Genomic DNA, 24706 nt, shown 5'->3' on the forward strand with positions numbered 1-24706 from the left:
ACAAAATGCAAGGGATGCCGTGTGCAATGTATAGATGAAGGAATGCCAGACCCAGGACTTCTTGCTGAATTAAAAGAAACCGTAAAGGAGGTTTGCTTAAAGCTGGAGATCACACTCCTTAGCATTGTGGCATACATTCCCAGGTATTAGGGCCAAATTGGGATGCTATTCATTAATAATGCTCACAATAAGATTAAACCATTCTGGAAAATCTCGTAAAATCCTACAAATACGCTCCAGTGGTTCTTTCAAAACCCTATCATTCAACACTTGGGGAGTTTGGAAAGGGGAAGAAAATTGGTTTCTTTGCGTTAATGCTGCTTTGAAAAGAAACTCGGAGTCTGTCATGCGTGACATGTCAAATGTTTAATATGGACTGATTGGAAGTCAGGGGGTCTTTAACGTGTGATATTTATGGGTAATATTAAGTGCAGAATTAGTCCTATCCAGCTGGAGAAAGTCGAAAGAATAGGGTCTACGGAGAGGGTCTGTTTGCAGCATATTTGAAAGAGAGATGGGATTAAGAGTTTATAAAACATGGCGAGAACTTTTCATTGGCAATAATAAATGTAATCCTGGAGGTAATTTCACGCAATTTGCTTCGGCTGTATGGGAGGGTCAAATGGGAAAAATGACTAGCTCCCCCTCCACAAAAAAAAGTTCATTAACTCGAATAAAGGCGGAGGTTCTGCTGGGATCCAAATAAAACATCACTGCACCAGGATAAAAAAAAAGTTGCCAACTTGCCGAAGTATATTGTAGAGGCATTATAAAAGTGAAAGGAAATGCACTGTGGGGGAAACTGTGGATGTTACAAAAACAGAAATAATTTTAAATTCATCGTCCTTGAATAGGCAAACCATTTTTTATCCATTAGACTCGTCGAAAGACATAAATATGAGATGTTACTGTGTGAACGCTTAATGGAAAACATCGATTGTTGCTTGGTATTTAAATTCGTATAACATAATAAAAAGCAATAACGCAATTTGTCTGTCCGGCTCATAAACTACCGTCAGTTTGCTAAAGGAAATGTTTACGTAAATGTAATTGCCACCCCATTCTAACATTCTAACAATTAATGTGAACATTAGCATTAGCAAATGCAGTATTTTAATTCTGTTCACATTATTTCAAAGATGCAACTGAAATTATGCAGTTGCAGGATACACGCCAACACTTTACAAAGGTCTACAAAAAGTATGTTTGAGTTACTTTTCAGTGTCAAAGGTAACTAACAACTAACCTGCAAACCACTTTTAAAATCGGTTTAATGCTATTTATAAACAGTGTGTGCGTGCGTTTGCGTATCTGTGTGTGTGTATATATAATATACATATAAACACAGCATGTGTGTGTATGTGTATAAATACACACACACGCACACGGTGTGTATATATATATATATATATATATATATGAAACATACATTCATAACCCTATGCATACTGCACGGGGGGGGGGGGGGTCCTGGTGTCGCATTTATAAATTAAATGTTGACCCCCCACCAACCAAATTGTGGTACATTACGTGAGGAATTATATTCAGGTAAGACCATTATTTATTCTACGAATCCTGAAGTCTCGTAGTCATTAGTTAACAAACACACACACGCATGAAGCAGGGAAATTACCTGCTACCATAACACCATTAATAAGACTGACATCACTACTCAAAAAAACAGGGGCTAAACTCACACTGACTCCTGTCACCTTTACGCAAAGCCCAGCCTGTCATCTGCAGACACTAGCGAAGTGGCTCACGTTTTATTAATTTGTTAACCAGGTGAGAGCACCAGTATGTGTCCATGTTTTAAGAGCAACCTGACGGTAACATGGAATTGACTCGCACAGTGCTTGTAACTTGGAAAAGAGTGACTGAAACCCAGACCTACACACACTGATGTTTTAGCATCTTATAACCTTTATATTTTAACTCTGGTAAATAATCAGACTTATTAGTGTGAATGTAGCTATTAGGAGCGGAGCTGCTGCAAAACTGCTACATCAATAGTAGTATACACGCGCACACACACACAATCGCACACACGCAAGTACACATCATTTACGACAAAAGTCAATGTCAGAAGTTACTCTGCGTGTGTTGAACAGGGAAGAAAAGTGTTTCCAAGATAACAGCGATTAACAAAGGATCCCATTCAGTAAATGCAACGTCAGACATACCCTTCCCCGATTCTGGCTCAAAATTTAATTCTGCCTCTCTGAATCCCTCCTAAACCTGATGACTTTTTAGAAAAAAAGGAGGAAACTGCACTTAATAAATAATGTTAGGAATTACAGTTATATACTTTTTTACTTAAGAAAATGCATTTTAATTTTCATTATCTTTTTCTGTCAATGTCTCAAGTTCATAATACTAATATGTTAAACGTGTCCCTGATTATTTCTGGGTTTGCCCTTGATTCTGCTGAGATTTGTCCATGCTTTGTTGAGAACTATGACGGCAGGCAAGCAATATTGCAGTTTATAATGCTGAACTTCTAGTATGCCCCACTGGCATCTAAAGACACACGCTCATATTTAGAAAAAAACACTAACAGCATCAGCAATAGTTTATATGAGCTTAGATATTAAAATATGTTTATATTGAACTGACCGAAGTTTGCTTTATTTCTAGCTGTGTATATTGATAGCAGGTGAAGTCTTGTGATGCACTACAGAAATGTAATTAAGAGTCATAGAAAGATATGTGCTGGGACAAACTTCATTCTACACAGCAGATTGGGGCCGAAAATTTTGAAAAGAACACGATAAACACATACAAAATATGTCCAATTTCCCGACAATTCTGTGCAATAATTCAAATGTTTTGTTAAATTTCTCGTTTTTAATAAAGCAAATATTTTAAAATGTTCTATAATGAAATACTGTATTTTTGTTATTCTCTCAAGTTATAGACTAATTACAAATACACAGCAAAATAGGAAATATATACACTATAAATCTGGCCTCAGCGTTAATCAGGAAATTTAGAATTAGGCAAAAATTTTGCTCCCTGATTTGTACAGCCTGGCGGCACCAACTTGTGGTTAGAGTCGCTGTGACTAATGGGATTCGGTTTAATTTCGTTAGCACTGCATTGTGTGATACTATAGGTCAAACCGTAAATGGTACTGTCAAATTAATAATAGATACCTTAATTAACACTGTCATAATTGCTATTAATGTTCTTGTTTACGCAGAAATTGCTGGTGGTGAATATTTTTAAGCAATACAGTTCTGTTGAGATCGAGTGGAGATAAAACACCCACAGGTTCTTAAACCACACTAGGGTTTAAGTGCCATTATGGTCTACCGTTATGCACTCTTTCATTCTCTCTCTCTCTCTCTCTCTCTCTCTCGTTTTTTTAAATGAAACAGTTATGATATAACAGTGAAAAGTAGAGACAAACATTACACAAAAAGTAGGGTTGTATTTAAAGGCTTCAGAATCGTCTACAGTTAATAAGTTAAATAAAGAAGTTTGTACATAAATATTTCTAGGAACCTAGCATACCCACAAACACAATAATTCTACACTTTACATCACTATACTGAGTGCAAATTTTGTATAACATTTCAAATATACAAAGCTCTGTTTTCTGAATTTTAATAACAATGGCATATATTTATATATATGTATGTACATAAACTAATCACAGTTTAGTGACATAAACAGTCCATATATACTGGCAGTGTAATTCCCTTTGGTTTGGTATAAAACCCTTGGTTAATGTTATGAAGGTATCACAGGCAGGAGCTGTTCATTTTCTTTAAGTGCACAGTTTGTATTTTACAGCATCAGGTTACTCATTTTGCGAAGAAAGAGCATCCAGTTAGGTAGCGATGTCCAAATGTACATGTAACAATGAAGTTACATCAATATTCAACAGATGTTCATACCGAAAGGCTACATTTCAGATCGTCAATAATGCACAAATATTTATGGTTAGATCACGTTAATCTGAAATCTTCCAGGTGTTTCTATGAAATCTGGTACACAATGTGTGGAGATCAGAGGTTTTTGGCTGCATCTTGTAAACTGCAAAAGCATAAGACGTTCGCTTGTGACTATTATAGCTTCTGGTAGAAAAAAAGTAAATGTGATGCTGTTTAGCTGAAAATGAAACTGGTGCTTTTGTGTTACGCTTAGCTACTTAAAACTTTCATAAAATGACGCTTCCATTTTCTTAAAGTTCTTACGTTGAGAACCTGTCTCTTGAGTCAGTCAGTGGTCCTCTCACTCCATTTGGTCTTGATTGCTATTGTATGAGGTGACGTGTATTCAGCACACCTCTTTCCCAGTATTGCTTCCGGGGAGGATGTTGAGTTGTGTGAGCTGAGCTGCGTGTTCTTTTGCTTTGAGTCTCAGTGCTGCTATGCTGGAGGCTCGTCTATCTGCAGCGGCTGTTGCTGGGTCCGCTAGACCACTGGACTGGACTGCACTTTCCACTGTGGGAGTAGGTTGTCTCAGCAAGGCAGCAGCAGTGGAAGCACTGGTTAGGGGGGCCATGGTGGAAAACAGTCTGCAAGCAACAAAAAACAGCAGCAAACAGTGATTTAGTTGCAGGTTTTCATAAAATACGGTTTGACAGATTTGCTTTGGTCTAAAAAAAAAAAAAAGATTTTATCGTCTACACACACGCACACACATGCACGGGACAGTCCCCCGAATTCCCTCTGAAATGGCTACAAATGGGATTGGTCCAGCAGGGTAAATAAGCCAATAAATAAATCAGTAAACAACAGTTGTCCTAACTATGGCATTTTTCCCCGGGCAGGGAAGAATTCGTAACATTTACAGTAGTGTGCAACGCATTAAGTAATACAGAGGCGCTGAGAAACACTACTGAAATTGCTTTCTGCAAAAAACTGTAAAAAAGACTGATTAATGATTGTTTCTAGACTTAATAAACACATGTCAACTAGACAAATGGGTAAGTAAAGCTGGGGATGACTTGAAAATTATATACCAATTCTGAAAAATTAGAAGGGAACATATATATACTGACGTGTTGGGGGAAGCAGAGCGTCATTTTATGGTATTAGTAAAAATATTTCATGCCAAAGCTTATAACATTACTTGTGACATTTTGCTGGCTTTTCGTACAGGAGGGTGACTCGCAGAAGAGCATCAAGGTGCAACAACGCTATCCAATCAATAGTTATGAGTTATGGTAGCATTAAGAATGTTTACGCTAAAAAGGGGCACACAAAGAATGAATAATCTCTGTTAAAGTGAAGTCGTTATCTTCACTTTGATCACTCTAAGCATTGTCAAACCGGATTTACATCAAGGCAATTCCATTAATTGAAAAAGAAATGATACCCACATCGGAGTAAACGTGAAGACCCCGGTGCCTGCTAAGTCATGACAGCACAGTTTATAATGAGAGACGACTGAAGATAATTATGTCTAATGTATAGATATCATTTATATGTGTATTAAGAGGTAAGACCCATAAAATACAAGTGATTTTTTAGGAGACAGCGGAAGGCTGTACTACGTGGCTTAATCTGTTTCTTTACCAACAAGCGAAACATTAAATTATGAGTATTTTCTATTTCTGAAAAAAATCAACAAACGAGTGCCAGTTCATTTGTGTTCCCTACCACTTCTGTTGATGTAGGGTAGAGGAGGTAGGAGGTAGGGGCTCCACACCTGACTTACATTTGATGAATGGAAGGATGCTGAGGAATATACAGTTTCAGCTCCATCTCTGTGACCATCCTTTAGACTGAAAGGCCTCTTATTTTTCAGCCCATGTATCCTCGTGTATTTTATCTAAGCCTTAGAAAAGGGAAAAAATGCAAGTGCTGGTGCTTTTGCAAACCAGACTAGTTTTGCAATCTATGCCTTGTTTTTTTTTTGCACCTTGCCTGATGTATTTCATTAGCAGCACACTTCACTAGGTTATTAAAACAAAAGAACAAGTAAATTGTGTCGTTAAATTGCTTTTATCCTTTTAAAGGGCCTTCTCTTCCATTTTGCAATGAACACTTCAAAGTCATCATCAAATCAACTAGAAACATGCACATGACTGAGACAAAAATAACTACTGAGAAAGACAACCCCACATGACAACTTGAGCAAGACAAGGCACCTGCTTCATAACCCAAAGACTCCAAATAAAGCACAAGCAGTCCCAGTGCTAGACCAGGATTTTCTCTAGAACTCTCTTCACGGCTACTTTAATATGGTACAACGACAGTCCTGTATTTATACAAACATCTGTTGCAGTTTTATGACAATGAAATTGCGCAAATATATCCTATATAAAAGTAAACATTCTTAACTAAAAACTGGTTATCATATAATACATTTGCCACCTGCTTTTCACTGATATAACCTCAGACAGGGGTAGACTTGAGCTGTACTGTTTTATTAACGGGTTGCATTGACTAGTTTTTTTTTAATCCAAGTGCTAGTTACCTGCCAAATGCAGGGCTGATGAAAGCAGGATGTCGGAACATTGCTGCTCCCAGGAAAGTGCTAAGTCCTAGTGGGGTTCCAGCTGGAGGTAGAGAGGCCGATCCAGGAGGTGGGGGAGGCAAACTGGGGAAGGCTGCTGCTGCTGCCGCTGCTGCCGCTGTCCAAGCCGAATCAAGAGCTGGGTGATGAGGAGGGAAAGGACTTGTGTCCAGATAAGGGCTTAAAGGATGGGCAGCCGATAGAGGACCGGGAAAAGGCAAACCTGGGGGATGAGTCTGGGCACCGGCCTTCTCCCGCTTTCTCCATTTAGCTCTTCGATTCTGAAACCAGACCTAGAACAAAACAGAAAGGATAAGTGCTTTACCTTAGAAGCATGAAAACTGAGTTAGCTACACATTCTTTAGTAATGTGTTATACTACTTTGTGAAAGACACAACAATATGCCGTGTGTGTGTGTGTGTGTGTGTGTGTGTGTGTGTGTGTGTGTGTGTGTGTTGGGACACACACACTCTGCCATTGTGAAGTAAATAAGCAGATGATTCAATATAGCATCTTTAATAGGTGCAATATATAATATGATTATATTGTTCAGTTCTTAGTATATCGAAGTGGCTTTGAAAAGCTATACAGATAACTCAGTGAGGAAAAAATGTGAAAATCTCAAACCAGTCTGCAAACCATGTTGCTGAGTTTCAATAGTTGTTTGAAATCGGAAGGTTTCACCTACAATAAGGTAACAATAATGTGTAAATCTTAGACTGCATGTATGTGTGCATGTAGGCTATATATGTGTGTGTGTGTGTGTGTGTATATATATATATATATATATATATATATATATATATATATATACACACACACACACACACACACACACGCACACACATATTTATGTGTGTGCGTATACATACAAAGGCAGATAGAATACTTGACAACTTATTGAATAATAATGTAATGAAAGTCAGAATATGAATGCAAAATCTTGAAATGTCAAAATGTTGAAACTTCACTATGTTGATGTCAAAATACCCAATAACATTCTGTACTACAAATATTCAGAGCACCGGGAGGCAGCCAGTCAGACAGCAAAAGTCACTCACCTGTAAGTGAAACTCTGAAATGGACGCTAACCTCTGTGTGTGTGTGTGTGTGTGGGGGGGCAAGTCCAGTTCTTTATATATAGAGAGAATAAATTGTTTTGATATTTCAGCACATACCTCCCAACTGTCCCTGATTTTCAGGAGCGTCTCTGATTTTGAGTCATATTTTTGCTCTGACCCTCCTAATCCCTCCTCAGACTGATGACTTTTGGAGAAAGGGTGGTGAATTACCCTTAATAAATAGTGATAATAATTAGGGTTATAGACTTATTTTGCATCATAAAAATGTATACGGTCATACTCTCTTATTTTGTCAATATCTCAAGTTAATAGTATTAATACTTTAAAAGAGCCCCTGATTATTTCCGGATGTGTCGCTGATTCTCTTGAGATTTGTCCGTGCCTTGTCGAGAGCTATGATGGCAGGCAAGTAAAATTGATTGGTTGAGAGCTATGTTTCAGCATTTTGACATTTCATCATTGCACATTCAGTATTATTTCAGTTTGTTGCTTTTCAGTAACTTGACTGGAACCCGTCATGCGTGTGCACAGGTGTGTGTGTGTGTGTGTGTGGGGGGGGGGTTACTATGAAATTTAAAATACAGGAAAAGCTAAGATTTTCTTTCCCACTGGGGTTCTACAGTAGGCCATACCAAAACTAAATGCTCCTACAAATACATTTTGCAGAAACACCGTATGCTGCTCTGTTGTACTATCATGGTCAGTAAGGCTGCACCTTTCCCCAACCTTAACCACCACCGCCAGTGGTCAACTTTAACTTACCTGGGGAAAAAAAAGAGAAATGTTCTGTTTGCATATTGACTAAGTCTCTCCACGAACAACGAATATTTACAATCAAGGAAAGGTACTTGCAAGTGTCAAAATGTCAAGGGAATCACTAGGATAAACATGTGACGGTTCCCTATAATGTTATAAATGCAGCGTCTATCACATCATTTCTTGGGGTTTCAGTTAACCGAACAGTTCCTAAAGCTTTCTGTAACCGTCAGACTAATTTTGGACAAAGCACTTGAAAATAGCAACTGTGGCAAGGGTAATGTAAAAAATAACTAATCATCCAGTGACTGTATAGGCTTGAAAAGCACTGTTTTTGCTATTAGTTTCGGTAACTATAATTATTCTTTGCATATCACCAAACGTACACAAATATAGAAAGTGCTTATATTTGCCTTATGGTCCGGGGCGCGGCCAAAAAGTGTCTTGCATAGACCATTTATGTCTTAAACAAATGCTAGATGATAGCTAGCTAGATAAACGGAGAACGACATGTGTGTGTGTGTGTGTGTGTGTGTGTGTGTGCGTGCGCGCGCATGCCTGTATGTTCTAATTTTGGGGGAAGCATATCTGATTACAGATGGCACTTCCTAGTTAAGTGTGAACATAAGCAACAACAAGGAACGCAGACATCACGGACAGCACGCTATTTATGCTAGTTCTGATATTTTTGAAAGACATCAGAGTATTTCCTTAACAAAATAACAAGGCGGTGAAAAGAATAGACTGCTACCAGACCTTTCCATTACACCAGGGAGGGTTCAAACTCGAGAGGGATTGACACACAATAATAATTCTTACATTAATGAACTATGAGGGATGAATGAAAATAACTGTGGGCTGTATGGCTCAAACAATGTTTCGTAGTTGACTGTGACATGCCATGATCTGACCTCTTTAATTGAAACACGCTATAAATGTTATACAAGACTTATAATAGTGTAAAGTGTTCTTCAACGCAGCTGTCTGCGCAAATATAACTTTTTACTGCGAAGTAACTAGGTAAAATGCAACACATCTAAATTAATATGCACTCAGAATCATTGTTTTCCTTCTAAAAAAGTTTCCAGAAATTGTGTGTGTGTGTGTGTGTGTGTGTGTGTGTGTGTGTGTGTGTGTGTAGCCAGGGACGGGCAGTAGAACATACGCAAGTCCACAGACAAAGCAAAAGAGAGAAAAAGACAGAGCCGGCGAGAGCGAGGGAGAAAAGAATTCTAACAATTTCATAGGCATTAAATTAAATTTCAGAGAACAAAAACAATACCTTCAAGAAGCCTTATTTGACTTTCCCACGACTTATTCCAGAACTGGAAATGATTTGCAGTCACATCTCTGTTTGACAATGGAGCAATGTGTCAATAAAAGAAGGGGCGAACTCTCATCATTAGACCCTCTAATGCAAGAAGCTGTTGTGTATTAAATGAGCCATATGGAATTTATTATGCTTTATCAGCGCCTGATTGTAACTGTACAGTGATTTACTCAGTTTCCAGCCCGAGGACATCTGTCTTTTGTTAGCCAGCAGGGCACCCCGATGTTGATCGTCTCTTTGGTTATGACACTTGCGTTGGAAAATGCACTCTGGTATGGGGTGGCAAACACTTTTAATAGCTTTGCACTCACTTACTGAGGCAATGATTAGATTGGTGCAAGGTTATTGCAAATGAAATAGGAAATCAAATAACATTAGCCGCCCCCTCCCCCCACACACTCCTTTTAGGCAAAGGGAAATCAAACAACATGTTACCTTTAAATGGCCCTGTTTACTTAAGTACTAAGTGTGCTTTTATATATCTCAATTGATGGCTTATAGGCGGGAGCAATAAAAGGCATTGCTAACCTAATACTTTACTTGACTACCTAGTCTAAACAGATAAGGAGCAAATATATATCATATTACTTTATATTTTTTACTTGTTTCATTCGTCGTAAAAACTTAATTTATTAAGTTAGAAGAACTCACCGTCAAGCGCTTCCCCATACATTTTGGCTGTTATTGTTTTCGGTTCTCACATCCAGTCTAATATATTTCTAGATTTTCATTTAATACACGGAGGAAGTATTCTCCTCTCCTCTTTATGCTAAACTTTATTCATATTTTCTTTTTTCCATACTTTATCGCTCTTAGATTCGTGTTTGCTATATTCCTGTCGTGTTGTTCTAACTTTAATAAAATACCAGTGCTTGCTTCGTAAATTGGTGTCATAACATGCTTTGTTTGCTGTTTGAATTTACAGCATTCTTGGATTTAATACTATCCAAATGAAGCACGTTAAGTATCCTCAATATGACATTTGTAAAACCGGTAGCAACACAGAGCACCAAGCAAACAAAAAAAGTGACTGTTACACAGAAACAATCCAAATGTCATGAAGTGCTAGAATCGTATCTGATGTATAAAATACGTTGACTTACTTGTACTCTGGCTTCTGTCAGATCAAGACGCATGGCCAGCTCCTCTCTGAAAATAAAACAGACAAACAACTAAATAAACAGAAAACAATCAGCAAACAAAACACTAGTTAAATGTTGTGCTCATAAAACTTAAGTATCAAAGTCTGATGTCACATTCTCATAATGTATTTCATTAAGATGTTAATGCATTTTAGATGTCAAAAGTTGTGAAACTTCCTAGTGAACTATGACTTTTCTGTAGACTGCCCACACTTTAAAGCAATAAAAGTATCGATTTTGCTTTATTATTATCATCTAAACTGTGTAATACATATTTGCTGTTAGTAATATTATTCAGTCACATCAAGCTATTTTATTACATTATCACTGCCTTATAGGGCATTAAGAGGAAGGTATATTTTCTAATAAATATTAGCAGATGTTCCACCCTACCATAGCTGCCCAAATCAGGACTGTCCTACAAAAATCAGGGAGCGCGGTAATCCTGTGTTCCCTAATAACGGCAAGAGAGAATGGACATATGGAGTAATTTCTTGGGGAACACGGAACACTCAAATTTCTTCTTAACAGCTCCCAGTTCATGTATTATATTTGCATACATTATTTCTGAAGCAAAGCCGGCAATACACACCACAAACAATAAAGCAGAAAGTATATTTGTTGTATTCTGTAAACAAAATCACAATTAATCGACCACACTGGCAGGTTCATCTTACAATGCTTGTTTACCGGCTAAAGACCGATTAAAATATGAAACTGTTTTATCAAAATCAAATACGACTGCAGTATTCAACAGAGCATTGCATTTAAGATCAACATACCCGCTTGATAATATTCCGGAAGAACATTTTTAAAAGAGTGGAATAGTGGCTTCCAGGTTTCCAGAGACATTTTATGCAGACATATCAAGCGTTAAGGTATAAGCTATTAAACAGATGTCTTACTGTTTTTCTGAACTTCTGGACAATGCTGTTATACCCGTTGGAGTAAAACACAACCAACCAGACTTAGTAAACTTTCGTACTACTTTGCTATTCCCTCTACTGGATGTCATATAGCTTCCTTAATAGTCTATAGAAGCAATGTAAATGTTTCATAATTATAAATTATATCTGAAATTAATACCCACAAAAGTCTTCTAAAATCACACTAACCTTAAAAGTGCTTAACTGATACAAAATGGATATCTAAAATAGAGACATCTAATTGGTTAAAACATATCATGTGTCCACTTCTTAAACTCCTTAATACATAAATTCGATCAGGTCCTTAACCACAGTGAACAATTAAGCAAACTAGTCTGGCAACCAGAAATCAGTTCAGTCATCAAGAACACACAATTTGTTGTCAATACGGTGCCTTCCTTTACATTTAAGACGAATCTTCACTTCGGTCCAAACAGTAAAAAATAACCAAATAATAATTTAATCATAATTCAAGCAAAATATTCTGTCTGACTACAGGATTTTCCAATTTTAATTGCTTAATGGTTCTTTGACAGCAGTAAAACACTTTTTTAAACTTTACCTCATTACAGGAAACTATTTATTTTCCTGAAATTAATGCTGATAATCTCTCCAGCTGTAATAAATACTCTTTTTTCTGTATGGTTAAGAGAATGCTGGGACAGTTGTATTGTTGTAACTTGTATTCTAAATTAGGTTTTAGGATTATGCACCTGCGTTCTGGTAAAAGGTTTACGGTTAACAGGCCGTGGCTTCATGTGGGAAAAGTATACAATTTCTACTAGCACTGCTAACAATACAACTACCACTGATAATAATAAAAACAATACAGTATGTAGGACGGTGTGTGTGTGTGTGTGGCCTCTGCATAGCTGTAAACCTATTAATTCAAGAATCTCGGAAAAAGCCAAAAATGCTGAAAGCCAGTTACAACCCAGGGACATACATCTCAAACGTCCCGGCCTTCTGCAACATTTTGCAGTTAAAATAATGTCAAACATTAGAATTTCATACTTCTTATTGTTCAGAAAATTGACATAGATGCAAAACCTGTTGTTCTATTAATTTTTAAAGTGAATTAGAGAAATATTTACATTTTTTATGTTGGGCCTTTGCCTGGCGTTATTAAGAATTCTTGAGCAAAGAAGTTGAGAAGTATGCAATGGTCATCTTTACTTGTACGCATTATCTACTTCCAAGGCTGTTACAATAAATGTGATTGTATTAACAAGCATTTTGGACATAATAAAAAGGTCTCTAAATATATTTTATACTGCTTAGTGGGTTCACTCCTCCTTGTTTTGTTACAAAAATACATAATTTAAGAAAGACAGTGCAACACTTCAAGACGAAATGAGAAATATTTAGATAGACGTATTTATGCTAGAGTTATATTTTAGGGCAATGCAAACAAAATTAACATAATCAGTTTTGCAAGTTGATGGATGTTATAGTTACAATAGTCCATGGCTGAAAACTGTTATGCACTTTTTATTCTTCAGTATTGTAATGGTTCAGCATATGCTTTATAAAACATATCGATATAATATAGTTAGCTTGTAATATAGGTGCTCTCTTTCTTTTCCACTAATTGCTTACAAGAAAGTCCTTATAACCTTTTATTTTCATAACCAGCACGTTTATAGACATACATGGTTAGGTCAGACTAGAGTAGTATCACTATTGCAAAATACTTACTTTCTAACAGAATTGTCTTCACAAGACTGACCTAGTGCTGCCCTTCAATGAAATATATATCAATTTCATACAGCAAGACGTCTAACACCAAAATAATGCACTCTGTGGTGGGACCAGAGACAGACACATTCACTGAATTAATGCCAGCAGTGCAGAACTTGTTTAGAATTGTTTGGTTTTCACAAACCAAATAACTGTGGTAATACTTTTAAGCGAGCTGCAAATAGTAAACCACAGCCCACTCTGTTCCTTTGCTGTTGACTATTTGGCAAAATGCATATGATGTTTCCTATAGGCAGTTTTCCGTTACTGCATGACAGTTCTTTCCACTGTTTTGTATGTTTTTTTTTTCAGTTTTCAGAGCACATCCGATATAGTGAGAAGTTTTGTGTGTGTGTGTGTGTGTGTGTGTGTGTGTGTGAGAGAGAGAGAGACAATTCCTTACGCCTTCTGTTCACTTCTGCCTCTTTAGCACAATAAGTCATTTTATGCAACCATTAGCACCTTCTGAGGAGTGAGTTATGCCTTGATAACGACAAGGTGCAAAAGGCATTCGGCCTTCGCACACATAGGGTGTGCTTTTAAAACGGAACACAACTCGCACTTTCTCTTTGTTAGTGTTGACAAATATTCTTCTTATCCTCCTACAATGAGTTAGCAGAACTTTAACACAGCATTTTTTTACTTACCACTTTCTGTGATACTAGCTGCCAAGTTTGTCATGCAATACAGCAATTTTGTTTTTGCTTGCCATTTAACTTGTCAGTAGCTATCAGATTTGTCATTTCATGTTAGGTATACGAACACCTTTTAAAGAAAGGGTGGTTTTAACTACAGACTGTAGGTGAACGTGCTGTGTATTATTATCACTACAAAATATATCATCCAATGTGATGATTTTATAACGTTACACGACTTATATGCACATTGGTAGAAGTTTTATAACAGAGCGTACCGAACTTCTCAGGTCGTTATACGGATAAATCGTGGAATTATGAGTTTGAACACATTCAGCACAATTTTTCAAAAGCTAAATATTTATTGCAGTGCAAGATGATAATGCAAGTCATTCGAAAGCATTCAGATGTGCTCTGAAAACTGAAAAAAAACTTGTAGAAAATAAAAATAACTGCACCTTGGCATATTCACATTTACCTGTAGACATAGCAGATAGACACACACAAGTACTATTTTTCAGTGTTCTTTAAAATGCTGCTGAACTAAACGGAAATTGATGCCCCTGCATGTGTCATACCTGGTAAATACATCTGGGTAGTGCGTTTTCTGAAAAGCTCGCTCCAACTCCTCAAGTTGGTAACTGGTGAAAGTAGTCCTGTACCGCCTCTGTTTTCTCTTAAGCATCCCCTCCTCCGAATCGCTGCCAGCTGAAAGGCACACACTGTCCTCCCCATCCTTGCCATCTGTATCGGCCTGCAGCTCCTCGCCTCCTTTTGGGGAAAGATCGCTCTCCACACACAACTCTTCCTTTGCTTCTTCCTCTTCTTCTTCATCTTCCTCCTCTTCATATTTGAGAGAGTCAACATCCAGCCTTGCCTCGGTGACCAGCCCGGGACCCTTTTCTTCTCCAAGGACTCCTTGGGAGTAGGGTGCATTTTCTCTGTAAGATTTACTGCGACTAATGCTTACCGGAGGAGCCTGGATGATTTTCAAAGTATCACAGCATGTTGCATCGGAAGTCCTGTCTTTGTCCACCTTCTCCCCTGAGTCAGTAAATCCCCGTGTGGAATCCAAAAATTTGTTTCCAGGTCCATACAGTCGGCGTAGCTTAGGAGGTAAATGGAGTTCGCTATCAAAAGGAAGAATATCTTTCTGGGAACCTAGGAGGGAGTCACCACAGGAGAGAAAGGGATATAAATAATTTAGAAACGATTTTTTCCTACGGGCATGCATACAGTTATATAAAATAGTTAATACAGCAAAGTTTGACACCTGTCACTGGGAGGAAATCTTTCTAACGTTTCAATGTTTAAAACATTTCTATTATTTTACAGAATACATTGTCTGCAGCTGCAAACGCAGTTTTAATAAAAAATAAATAATAAAAAATACACAATACTGGGAATAGTAGTACATTAAAAATGTAAGTGGCAATTCCTAGGACAAATTTCATAATTCACAACTTCTCTGTCTGTTGTGTCCAACTACTTTTACATAAAGGTTTATTTCTGTGTTAATGGTGGAGTATATTTATCAGGCATGCAATAAAAGATAAAACAGTCTCCAATTCTATTGTTAGTGAAACATTTTTTAAAAAAAAGGAACATGCATATGCATCGAATACAGTAAAGGCAGCTACTGCTTTTACATATTGCTGCTACTATTATGATTTCAACTTCAACAGAAGAAATTGCTTTTTTAATCTATTTTTATATGAAACGATTGTTACCGGGAATAACTCGAAGAACATTTACATTAACATTACAAAATATCTGAAGCATTTTATTCAGTTGTTGAAAAAGTATAACCGTCCAAGAACACTTTTGCTCGTTAGTCTGCTAGAAGTGTTATACAGTTAGCCAACTGTCTGAGTCATTATTATATAAAATAATGACATGTGGGGGGATAGTTTACAGTAATCTCTCCGGGCCTCAGTGGGCAGAACAGCTGTTCATTCTATTACTGTATTAGCATCTCCTTGTGATTTGAAACGCATGAAACAGCTTTAATGTCTCCAATTTTGTAAAACCATTCCCGATTTTCAGTCAAACAATCCCACGCTGTCACGATTTAAATCACACTGTAAACTGTGCAAATGCATTGGTGACATGTTTAAGTTGTTATTAGGCAGCAGGCCTATGACCCAACTACCAGACCATACGTCCTATTTTGACATTAAAGCCTTACCTTCCACAGGCTTGCTCTGTTCAGTCCTGCTGGCCAAAGAAGGGATACTCTGTGCCCCTATCAATCTCATTTTACAGGGACTCCTCCTGCCCAGAATACTGTCTATGCAATACGAGGAGAGTAAAGTTGGAGATTTACTTTTACACTCATTTCGTTCTGAACTTTCATCTTGATACTGATTATTCATCTTTCTCCTTCCAATGTTCCCCTCAGTGTCTCTCTCACTCTCTGTCTCTCCCTGGTTCCGATTGCTTTTCTTTTCTTCCTTTTTTTTGCCACCAGCAAACCCACTAGCCCTCTTCCTGATCAGGACACTATTACCATGTGGATTGAACTGCAATTGCCTGGCTCTTGAGTCCTCTCTCAGCCACGTGCTGACAGCCCTCTGATTGGCTCACGGTAGAGTCAGAGGATCTTTATTCCACTTCTTGCTAACAAGAGGACAGAGCTCACAGCAAAACAGGACTGGATTACAGAACACAGGATTGTGTAGTAGACTCTTCTCTTTTCCCCACTGGCAGGAGGCAGACATGGATGGATAGAGCCTCTAACAGTTCTATGCCTGTGTGTATAATGCATTACTTTTCTTTCTTTCTTATGTTTTATTTTGGATGATGGTGGGGGTGGCTGGGTATTAAGAAATAAAGAAGATGTAATAATGTTTGCCACTATTAAATGAATAAAGCTGAGGGATTGTTTGAACTGGTGTGTGTGTGTGTGTGTGTGTGTGTGTGTGTGTGTGTGTGTGTATAGATTATTGCAAAGGAACATCACTGACTTGAGGACAGGATATTTTAAGCTATATTTCATAACACTAAAATTAAGCAAGATTAATATAACATTTGTAGCTGTAAAGCCTGCAGTGTCATAAGGAATACATGGCAAACACTAATTTACATTCCACTGTGCCTCTTCTATCACAAGATGGGACATTTTTGGTGCAAACTGGATCTTTTATATTTTTCTTATCCATCAGCTTATGTTGTGTGTGGCAGCAGCAGTTTATGGTAACCAGAGGCTCTACAATTACATAATGACCTGTTTTCTATAATTTTGTGGGGTCCCTTTTTCAAGTAGTGCTAATGTGTTGCAAATTCACTGTGGTCATTTTAGTCAGTGGATGACAAAAAATGAATCCTATTAATTTTTCTGAATGCATAACAAAAACAGAATATAGAATTTTACGGCTTTTGGCAGAAAAATATTTTCTCAAATTTGTCTTGATAATCTACCTGAGACTAGAGCATGGCATGCAAATGCTGTAAAATCACAGTGCAAAACAGACACATATCCCAGCAGAGACAACAGTCCTTTCGGATAGGTGATAACATGTAGTAAGTGATTAATTAATGTTATAGGATCACAGAAAGATAAGACAAACAAGCAGTAAAACAGACAAAACTAAGCATGGTAGCTGTCATTTCATATACGGCTGTATTAAGGAGTTGAGTCTGGGCAAAATATAATTTAGTGGATGTCTGCAATAGAGAACAGAAGTCAGGGAATAAGCATAGATGCCAAAGTAAGTCATTTTCTATTTGAGAAGTTAAAGAGAAAAGGAATTAAAGGTCTTCAAGAAGAATTTCAGGGAGGTAGGAAAGAGATTGTGCTGGTAACGTGCGAAAGGAAAAGGGAGGCCTGCACTGAAATTTTGATGGTGTGTGTGTGTGTGTGTGTGTGTGTGTGTGTGTGTGTGTGTGTATTAATTTTTGAAGACAGTGACAGTAAGTAATGCACCCATACCAAACTATACATAACCACCATCTTCTGGAATGGAATGTTAGTTACACTAGTGCAGAAAATGTAGAATTTAATCCAGTTCAAGCATCTTGAACATCAAAATACATCATTTTTGTCTCAGAAACATGGAAATATAGATTCTGATGACAGATAAAGACCACTTGGCCATCTACTTAGTGAGTTTATCTACCTTCTAAATAAGCTCTATAGACTATTCATCAAGAGATTGTTTTTTTTTTACTTTAATGCAATATAGCATTACCTTATGTCTTTTCAACATGTTCTTGAATTCTGTAACTGTTTTTGATATTGCCACCTCTTCGGGAAAGTTGTTGCAGTCATATGAGGAATCAGAATTAAGTATCAAGTGACAAAGTGTCAATACATATACTACCGCAACTAAGTTGTTTTGCAGGCCCCTGCACCTTCTGATATGTGTATGTGTGTGTGTGTGTGTGTGATTGTTCTCACTCTCATACACTCTTAGCATAGCTACACTGAGGCAGCTGAACATCAGAGAAAAGGGAAAAACTTTTCCACAGAAAGCTACATTTCCCTCTACTCTGAATTGGTGAGAACTTGAAACGTCATTTAGAGTCAGGAGGCATGGGGGCAAAGTCCTCACATAGAGGAGGCACCCCCATACAAAAACAGTTAGAGTAATTTTTAATGTCAGTGATGAGATCATTGTTCGCAATTGCAGGCTAAGTTTACTGTAGTAGTCTTGTTAAGGCGAGCTTTTCAGAAGAGGGATTCCACTATGGAGTTTACAGAAGAAGAATTCTACTATGAATAATCACATCTTATTTAATTGGCATGAGTATTTCACCTCAAACATCTAAAACCTTGGGAGGTCAATTGGGGCACTCTGAATGTCAAATAACACAAACAAATTGCTCCTGCACCCAAACAACATAGCGACAAGTCATCATACTCTCAAACTATCTCTCTCTCGCTCTCTCTCTCTCTCTCTCTCTCACTGTCTATGTGTGTATATACAACTTTGAGATCACACAAGTTTGTAGCAGAGGGGAAAATGCAGCACTCTCCTTCATAACAGGATTTCAGCAGTCTTTTCAGGTTGACCAACTACATGGAGATAAGCAGCATGGTTACCCAGAAGAATTAATTTAACGTTATGTTTCCAGGATCCATTACCCTTTCTGTAAAGCAAATACATAAATAAATAATTAAACAACTAAATAAATACATGCATTAAATTAAGTAAATAAATATATTTTGTCCTCTTTTTCTGATACTACCATCTATTTTTTATTAGTGTAAGCAGATTACTATGAAGGGTTAAAAAGTTTCTGTTATAGTCCACATCTGACTTCTTCATTTTCTTTAGGACTGCACTTATTAAACTATTGTTGTCTTTTATTATATGGTTTCTGATAAAAAGTGCAGTTTATTTCCTTAGTCTTTACTGTTTCTATCTTGTTAATGTCCTTTTATGACTGAAGTATCCAGGACTGCATAAACACTCCAGATGGGGTTTTGCCAGCTGTCTCTAAAAGGATAATAACATTTTATTTTCTACTGGTGATTCCTTTCCCATACCAGCACTTCAGTTGCCTCCTTTCCTTTTTTTCTCATACTTCTTCCTTAATTTTAGTTCACCTCAGATGAGTACCTACAATTTCAAATACTATTGTTGCTATTGTCGTCTCCCTATTTGTGACCTCCTTTTGCAGACTATTCTTTTTCAAGTGCTTCATTTTGCAGTTTTGCACTGATTTTAAGCTGCCATTACTCAGGCTATTTCTAAGATGTTGTAAGTCCTTTTCCATCCTTTTGATACCTTCTTGGATTCTTCCCTGTTGCATAACATTGTGACATTGACAAAAATACATACTTTCACTTCCAGCCTTTTTCAATATAACTTATACTGACATTGAAATGGAGTGCCCCAGTAATGAACTTGTTGTACCCCATTAGTAACCATCCAGTTATCTACTTGGATTTCATTTAATATTAACCTCTATGCCATTTTGAATAGCCATTATTGCACTCACACTACTACCTTATGGCTCACTTCATGCTATTTACTTTTTCTCTAAAATTTTGTATTATATCAGATGTTTTGCTGAAGCTTAATTAGGTCAGATCTTTGAGGTTTGCTACCACTGTCTTCAAGTCAAAGATCTCAACTAGAATCCACGTGCAATGAAGATAAAGTAAAATTTGAAGCATAAACCTACAAATAGCACTCTAAACAAATGCTAAATGATTTCATATTGACAAACTAGGGTTATTGTTCAGCTGTTGTTTGCATGTTTTGCTAATGCAAACCTCCTGAACCTTTGCCCTTTCTTGGCATCTTCCTGCCTAGCACTATACATCTTTCCATACAAGCTTACTAAGCCCAACAAATCTAAATGTGGAATACTCTTAGATCCCTGGAATGTTTTTTTTTACTTTCCCCAGTGTAATCAGTGCCCCATTTTAGAGCATGATTCATCTGCAAGTGTTTCAATAATACCAGCTGATTGTTCCCCATCCTTTTTTGCCCTAGGTTCTTGTCAGGTGATGCAAATGAAATATCTTTGTAAAGTCTATGTAAATGATATTGTCTTATTATAGTACCTCTGTGGGTTTTAATTGGTGTTAGATACTGGTGATTTTGTGTGTGTGTGTGTGTGTGTGTGTGTGTGTGTGTGTGTGTGTGTGTGTGTATAATTCTAATGTGTATAATATGGTTTTGTGTATCATGAATAGTTTTGTTTTATTTATTTCTGTTGTTAAAAAAAGCATACATATGAGGTTCCTTTATTTAAGTATCCGTGTGTCTTGTATTTCCTTCAGACTGTAACCTTGGCCACAGTGAATCATTTTACTCATCCAGTTAAGTAAAAATTAATAAAAATAATTGAATAAATAAATTACAGAGGAAACCTTGACAGTAAAGTGAAAATGCACATTGGTAGAAGAGTTAAAACATAAACAGATTATGTTCCAAATGAGATCACAAATTAAAAGGACTGAGGCTCAGAATAAGAAATCTGTCAATATCTTGCAGCTTCTTAGATTATTAAATGGCTTTGAAATTTGTTTTATTTTTGTTGCAAGGATATCTTTACTCTTATTATTCTTTCATTATTAGTGTTAATGGGTGAACATTGTTTGTTTGTTTGCTGCCTTTGCTTACGTGGCCAAGGTTGTGGCTGAGTAGGGTCTCTAGACCAGTTAAAAAATGTTAAATAAAGAAGTAAAGAGTTATTTAGTTCAGAATGACAATTACATGCATTCGTATATGTTCTTGAGTACCTATAGAAGCACACATATATGCAGCATACTAAAATGGTGATGGGTGTCTACACTCTGGGCTTCTGTTTGGCCTTCCTTCCCATAGATCTGTAACTGCCAGGCCTGCCACTAATCAACAAGCATACCATCTCAAAGGACTATGTAGCACATTAAGTAAAACAACGTAGGCCCCTTCTTTTCTGGTTTATTGTCCTTGTAGGAAGAAATACCCAGGAGCAGTAGAAAATTCCCCATGCAATTTTTCTGAAATTTTCATCTTGCTCTCAACAGAAATCTGTTACTTTTTATGAAAACTGTTAACATTATTCACATATTGAAGTAAAACTAATGAAGAATGGCAATAGTTTAACAAAATGTTGCAGTGTATGGTAAGGAAAGAAGCCACAGTAAGTTATTTATAAAGTGAATTATTCTTAGTCTGGTTTTCTGTCTCTTTGCAAGTTCTTGATCTAATGAACCATGAGTTAAAACCACCAGTCAAAATTTTTTTACCTGACAAAGAGAATGGAATATATGTAAGAAGATATGAAAACATACCCATACACTTTGCCAAGACAGTGACCCCCCCCCAAAAAAATCTATTTACCTCTCAACCTCTTAGTACAAGAAAACTGGACAACGCCTGAAAAAATGGGCGGGGGGGGGGGCAAAAAATAGGGACATATTTTAAATATTGCTCTTATAAAGTTAGAAAATTGTTAAAGTAACAGGGTTTGTGTTAACATACATTTTTCTGAGGGATTTGAAGTCTGAAACTCAAATGTATGTCATTATTTGGTGTCTTCAGTCCTAAGATCATGCCAGTGATTTGCCAGAAAGCCACAAATTTTATGAAGATCAGACCAAAACTATGAGGCAAAAATCTGGACATTCTGTGAAAATATGGGCAGTTGAGAGGTATGCGTGGTGGGAATTTAGATGAGTTGACTGTTTTCAACAAAGGAAGGAGCTGAATTCAGTGATTGTATGAACGTTTAAGTGACTTAATGGCATGGTCATAAAACATGAAAAAGGATACATTAACAACTTTAGTAGTGACCATTTTCATGAAGATTGTGCTCTTATCACATTTTTATTAATTGATGTTTGCATTTAAAGGATTTTGGAATAAAATTGTTTTGTTAAGTTTATTGCTGGGGCTGGGGAAGGGCAACAGTTCAGTAACTGATTTATAAATTAATTTTTTCAGCAAACATACACAGATAGTTAGGTTTTCACTGTAATCTCTTCAAGATTGAGTACTTGAATAAAATTTTAATATGTATGCATTGCAAAGCTGGTGGTGTTTAGAGTTCTTCAAGATGTACTGCTATGTAAAGGTTAGGCTGTTAAGAAAAACTCTGACTGTAAGCATCTACAAATGGCAGCACATTTGTAACCTATGTGATTAATACAAGTTGTCAGCACAGTGTATCAGCAGGGCAGTGGAGGGTAAGGGGAGCAGCCTTCCAATGATGGCAATTGTCTGATTGCAGAGCAGCAGGTGTTTTAGTCTTTTATGCACCTCCCCACTCCACCAGGAGTGAGGCAAGCAATGGGCATGGTGATCATGGAGATACGTGTGTACCCTGTTCACCATCTAACCCATATTTGCTGTCTTGCTGCATGCCCATCTTTATGCTTGCTTGGTTAGGTGACATTCTGTCAATTTCCAGGTATTGCCTAAATAAATTTTCTTAGAGCAGATGTCTTCCCGTCCAGTGCTCATCTGAGTTAATTTTTGAACTTTTATCACTGGCATTAAAGAAAAGCTCATGGTTGTTCCAGTTATATTCTGACTGCTAGACATGTTCTGATTAGGGCAATGAAAGACAGAACATCCATGAAACAGATCCTTTTAGCTATCAGGAAACTTACTGGGAATAGTGTAAATGAAGCAGAAGATAGATGAAAGGACACTAATTAAGGGGATTGTTTAAGAAGATATGAAGAAATATTACCTAATGGAAAGAAAGACAGACTGATATAGCCATGGAACACATTGCCAGAGGGATGATAGATTGTTGCTTGTTGGAATGGTTAAGAAGTGCATCAGGCAAGTGGTCAAAGCAGAAAATAAGCAGAAGGGAAAGGACAGATGCATAAAAGTTATACACAGGACTCGAACGGACTTATCTTTACAAATAATTTATTTTCATCAGTATAGTTTGTATGTTTTTCTCAGAAGTAATAATATTTTGCATACATCATCACTTAGGTCATATAACAGCATTTGAGAGACATTCTCATGGGCAAAAATACATCTACAAACTGAGAGAGCTGTTTATGCAATCAAACACTGTGTATTGCTTTTCTATAAACTGAGTATATGAGATTTATAATTGGTATAAATGAGTTACTCCAGTATAGTACTACTTTGTAAAGAGTTATTGCATTGAATTAAATCAATACACTAAGTGTAAGGATTTATGAATCCCCCATTAACAGTCTTGCAACACTCTGCAAATTCAGAAGTTCAAATGATTAGGCAATGTGACTTTTAGGGTTTGGATGTTAATCAGTTTAGTGTAACCTGTTTGCTCTTGCTGCAACCCACACAATATCATTAAAGACCTGCAATGTGACAGAAAGCTAGAAACCAGTCATTATCTTCCTCTTAGGCACTTCATTGGCTTTGTGCTTGTTTACATTTTGATTCGTACATATCAATGCTCTGTAGCTATTTATGCTTACCAAACTGGACTCACAGAGCAGAGTGCTTTAAAAAGTTTATCTTTCCTATTCTCCTATCTGCCTGCTTATTTGCTTACATTTTTAGCCTACCTTTTCAACAGCAGTGTTTTAATTTATGAAATCCCGTTTTGCTATTCCATATATTTATTTCATATCAAACAAAATTAGAAAAAAATCAAGTCAGATAATAAAACTAATTCAATTAAAACACTCCCATTGTTACACATTTTTTATCTGACTCATCAGAATTTTTTTTTATCACTGGCATTTGTGAGTTGGTTTTCCATTTCATCTTGTATAATATGGCCATGCATCCTTCCTACTATCTACCCATCCACATTTTACATAGACACTGAGTACAAAAAGTAAAATATCATCTTTAACATAAATATTTTCATTTTTCACTGATAAACCCATATATCACATTTCTAAAGTTAACTTGCAATGTCAGTGGCACAGCAGGTAGAACATCTGCCTTGAGTGCAGAAGTCATGGGTTCTACTCCTACACCAGACTGATCAATTGTTGACAGTGAATACAGTATAAGGTGGATGCTACACACCTGAGTGTGCTGCCCTTTGGATAAGACATTGAGGCCCAGCCTCCTTCAGCTTATCATAGTTCATGTGGAAGCAATGGCTCCCACAGCACCTATTAAAAAGAGCAGTGATCCTTTACTTACACAGACAAAATAACTCTGATTTACAAAAAGTTTATAAATGTACAAATATATAGATATGAACTCTTATTTAT

The 24706-nt window shown here is 36.9% G+C and overlaps 1 protein-coding gene across 1 annotated transcript; it reads right to left on the reverse strand.

Annotated features, from left to right (window-relative positions):
- Nucleotides 1-3413: 3413 nt before the first annotated feature.
- ARX (aristaless related homeobox) lies at nucleotides 3414-16669 on the reverse strand. The gene is made up of 5 exons (XM_044072306.1): nucleotides 16271-16669; nucleotides 14661-15243; nucleotides 10743-10788; nucleotides 6433-6764; nucleotides 3414-4525 (listed from the first exon to the last, which is right to left on the reverse strand). The coding sequence occupies exons 1-5, from the start codon at nucleotides 16455-16457 to the stop codon at nucleotides 4285-4287; spliced, it is 1389 nt and encodes a 462-aa protein (XP_043928241.1). The 5' UTR covers nucleotides 16458-16669; the 3' UTR covers nucleotides 3414-4284.
- Nucleotides 16670-24706: the final 8037 nt, after the last annotated feature.

Source organism: Protopterus annectens, chromosome 5.part0, assembly GCF_019279795.1.
Source record: "Protopterus annectens isolate FY-2018-M chromosome 5.part0, PAN1.0, whole genome shotgun sequence".
NCBI lineage: Eukaryota > Metazoa > Chordata > Ceratodontiformes > Protopteridae > Protopterus > Protopterus annectens.

What these genes read in the sequence shown, in the direction of transcription:
- ARX (XM_044072306.1), bottom strand. Translation starts at nt 16,457, where the DNA reads ATGAATAATCAGTATCAAGATGAAAGTTCAGAACGAAATGAGTGTAAA. An exon ending in TACCCAGATGTATTTACCAG is followed by an intron (nt 10,789 to 14,660) that starts GTATGACACATG and finishes TTTTATTTTCAG; the next exon opens with AGAGGAGCTGGCCATGCGTC. An exon ending in TGACAGAAGCCAGAGTACAA is followed by an intron (nt 6,765 to 10,742) that starts GTAAGTCAACGT and finishes GTTTTGTTCTAG; the next exon opens with GTCTGGTTTCAGAATCGAAG.